Source organism: Sorex araneus, chromosome 6 (genome assembly GCF_027595985.1).
Source record: "Sorex araneus isolate mSorAra2 chromosome 6, mSorAra2.pri, whole genome shotgun sequence".
In the NCBI taxonomy this organism is placed as follows: Eukaryota; Metazoa; Chordata; class Mammalia; order Eulipotyphla; family Soricidae; genus Sorex; species Sorex araneus.
In genome coordinates this window covers 103,808,359-103,812,463 of record NC_073307.1, presented here as the reverse complement: position 1 = coordinate 103,812,463, position 4,105 = coordinate 103,808,359, and the positions used below count along the sequence as shown (strand labels likewise).

Below are 4,105 nucleotides of genomic sequence, written 5' to 3'. Positions count from 1 at the left end.
AAAGTGAGTGGTAACAGTCAGCCTGTATAGCTTGGGTACCAATGGTGGAGTTAGGAACAAGTTAGACTAAATAGGGAAGCAGAATCTACTTCATCAAAGATCTTTAAGCCATTCCAAACATTTTAATCTGAGTAATATAGTATAGTGCTAATTTAAGTAATATAATATAGAGTGCTCATTATGTAGTTTTTCTTGGGCAAGCAAACACATTTCTACAAAAACTGGTGAAACAAGTGAAGAATTCAAGCATCTTCTTTCAGTTCTATAATATATTTTAAACCCTGCCAATATGTAATCCATCTAAATAATGAGAAAACCACATGTAACATCTTCTCTCTAAGCTGCTATATACCAGTTATATAAAAATATTAATTTAGAAAATATTCTCAAATGGTTCCTTATCAGCTCATTTGGTCCCAATAGAATACTCTTTCAGAGTTGTTCTCCCATTCTAAATCACATGAGTCAAGATACTGTTTTGAGCATTGACTCAGTACATAGTGCCTACAAATAATAGCAAAAATATTAAAAATGGAAAGGTCCCTGTTTTTGAGGATGTTGAATTCTCAGAAAAGCACAGCTAATAGGAGAATAAAGGTATTGCTTATCCCTAAAGGAAAAAAGTATATTGCTTTTCCCTAAAATTGAATAAAGCTGACCTAGGTGATTTTCTGTGAATAAAATTATTTACAAAAGTGTAAAAGAAATATACTTTTAAATGGATTGTATTAACATACATTTGGCTAGCTAGACTAAGTTGTGGCACTTCATGAGTCACCTATGAACAGTTTACAGCATAAACTGGAGTTGTAACTTTGATGAGAACATTCTTTAATGCATTTACTTGAAAACATACATAACAGGGTAATAACAAATAGCCAAAGGCAATAGAGCCTGAAAATTAGTCTACAGAATTAAACTTACCATGTTGGGACATGGGAGCATTAGGTTTAAAGGGGGAACATTCTGGTGGAGGGGAGTGTTGGAACGTGAAAACCTGTTACTAACAGAATTGTAAATCACGGTGTGCAGGGGCCGGAGCGATAGCACAGCGGGTAGGGCGTTCACCTTGAACGCAGCCGACCCGGGTTCAATCCCCTGCATCCCATATGGTCCCCCAAGCACCGCCAGGAGTAATTCCTGAGTGCAAAGCCAGGAGTAACCCCTGAGCATCGCTGGGTGTGAACCCCCCCAAAAAAAAGCAAAAAAAAAAATCATGGTGTGCAAACTGAAATTTAAACACAGAAACACTAAAAATTTAGTTGCCCTGTCTTCAAAAGTTTCCATTTCAAAACTATGTCTGTGTATCAATGATATTAAGTCATTTTATTTATTTAACTGCTTAGATTTAAATATGGACTATACAAATTTATTAAATAATAAATTTCTAAAGGTCAATTTTTTTCTCATGAAGTTTTTTCCTGGTTAATAGATTTCCCTTTGTTATTCTAAGAAAAGAAGGAATTTCTAACTATGGGAACCCTTTTAGTATCTTATGTGTACACAGTATAGTTCATAAGAAATTGACTAAAATGTGATTTCAATTTAGGAGGCCAGGGCGATAGTTAACACAAGGATCAGAGATCATGCTTTGCATGTTCAGTGTCCAAATTGTTCCTGGACACAAGCTGGCTCCCTAGGCACCACTAGGTGTAGCCCAGACAAGTGTCATGTCTTACTGGGGCAGTCCTGGTGGTCTCTAGCAAAGCAGGGTTCAAGCAGTACCACATCCTTGGACTCTAGTACTGTGACCCAGTTGACCAACTATCAGTGGGAGTGCCCCCCAAAATCTCTGAGAACTATGCCTTTACAATAATATATACATATAAGTGTACATGGGTATGTGCCTGTGTGCATACTCACGTAAATTAAATATGCATACAGAAACTAATACTATGTACATGAATCTGTCTTTTTAACAATATATTATTTCTTTCTCTTTCAGTAGTTAGACTGTTGCATGATAGTTCTTTCTTTTGACTTTTGGATCACACCCAACAATGCTTATACTCTACTCCTAGCTTGGGGTTTCTCCTTGGTAGTGCTAGGAGGACCATGCAGTACTAGGGGATCAAACTGAGTCTTCTATGTGCCAGATGTGAGCTCTGTTTTTGAGCTATGACCCTGACACTTCAACTTTTTTCCAATATTCTGAAGTAATTTCTCATTGTAAGGGATAATGATGCATTTAGTATCACAACACATCACTGCCTTTTCTCCTATGTTCTCTGTTTAGACACTTTTTTAATAAGTGAATCCCCAGATAATGCATAATTAAGATGACTACATTTACCTCAGGGTTTGAAGACTAGTGCACATACTCTTCATGCAGGAACTCTGGTTGATTTCTAGCACTATGTGGTCCCCTAAGCACTTCTAGTAACAAACTCTAAGCATCCAAGGTGGAGGAAGGAGAAAGGATTAAATAAAATATTAAAAATTAAGAAATTACTCTTTCCTTTCATATTTCTTATTTGTTCTGCTTATTAATGCTCTTTAGTCATGAATAATCCACTGTGGGTGATAATAACATTACCAATAATTGTTATCATTACTGAAACATAGATTTTTATACCGATCTAAATTATGCAAGACATACCTTGATAGCAAAATATACCAGAGATGGTATTACTAAATCCCAATAAATGATTCTATTCTGCATTTTGTAGGCACAGAGCTGAGGCCTTAATTTCTGGCAGACACAGTATTTGTTATAGAATTAAAGATTTAAGACATAGTCCCTGCCCACAAAGAATTCAATCTAGAATTCTATAAATAGAAAGTTGTATCATCAAAATAAAATGAAAGCTTACAGACTTCTTCAATGTAAAGTAGTAAAGGAGTAGCAAATAATCAAAAGTCAGAGAAGACTATGTATAGAAAGAATACACTTAAATTTTCCTAAATTGCCTTAGAAAGGAATATTTTGAGTATGGCCTTGCGAATTTGCTTTGTCTTCACACTGTAGATGATGGGATTCATTACAGGAGGGATAAGCAGATAAACATTGGCAATGAGAGTGTGCACAAGGGGAGGGGCATGCTTCCCAAATCTATGCACCAGTGACAAGCTGATCATGGGAATGTAGAAGATGGCAACAGCACTTATATGGGAGACGCAAGTACCAAATGCCTTTTTCCGTTCTTCTGGGGAGGCAATGCTAAGCACAGAGTGGATGATCAGGACATAGGAAAGGAGGATCAAGACAGAGTCCAAACCAGCAGTGGAGATGACAATGGTTAGACCAAATGCACTGTTGATCTTGGTGTCCGTGCAGGAAAGCTTCATCACATCCGGGTGAAAACAATATGAATGGTGCAGAACATGACTACGGCAGAAGGACAGACGCTTTAGGAGCAAGAGTAAAGGCACTAGAGCTGTGGTACCCCGAATAATGATAACAAAGCCCACTTTGATGATCCTTGAAGTAGTTAAAATGGTGGCATATCTCAGTGGGTTACAGATGGCTATGAAACGATCAAAGGCCATTGCCAAAAGTACCGAGGACTCCATGAATGTGAAACCATGAATAAAGAACATTTGAGCAATGCAGGAATCAAAGCTGATTTCTCGAACGTTAAACCAGAAAATACCCAGCATGGTGACCAATGTGGAGAAGCACAGCCCCAGGTCCGTGAAGGATAGCATGGAGAGGAAGTAGTACATGGGTTCATGGAGGCTTGACTCTCTAATGATGACAAACAAGATCATACCATTCCCAGATATAGCAACTGCATAGAGACAACAGAAGGGGATGGAGATCCAGGCATGATAAGCTTCAAAACCAGGGACACCAGTAAGCAAAAAGAATGCAGGGTGGATGATACTTTGGTTGAAGGACAGCATGATACGTGTAGGAAGCTGATTTCCTGAAGAGAAATGACCATGCCCTATAAAAAGTAGGGAAGAAAAAAGTTTTCACTTTTTTCAAAGGCATATGATTTAGGATTATTAGCAAACCTTGTCCTGTTTGTCAACAGAAGTGGATATCTAGTTTGGGTTTTTTTTTTCTCATTTGGAGCTGATTTTGAGTAAACTAAGAAAAAGGCAGGGTAAACTATATGAGGACACCAGAGTTTCAGTTAAGGTTCAATGTAAATTAATA

The 4,105-nt window shown here is 37.6% G+C and overlaps 1 protein-coding gene across 1 annotated transcript; it reads right to left on the bottom strand.

Annotated features, from left to right (window-relative positions):
- Positions 1-2,901: 2,901 nt before the first annotated feature.
- On the bottom strand, positions 2,902-3,846 carry LOC101549849 (olfactory receptor 51F2-like). Its single transcript, XM_004618296.2, has one exon. It carries the CDS (start codon positions 3,844-3,846, stop codon positions 2,902-2,904), a length of 945 nt encoding a protein of 314 aa, XP_004618353.1.
- Between the last annotated feature and the right edge of the window lie 259 nt (positions 3,847-4,105).

Coding starts and splice junctions, on each gene's coding strand:
- LOC101549849 (XM_004618296.2), bottom strand. CDS start 3,846: ATGCTGTCCTTCAACCAAAGTATCATCCACCCTGCATTCTTTTTGCTT.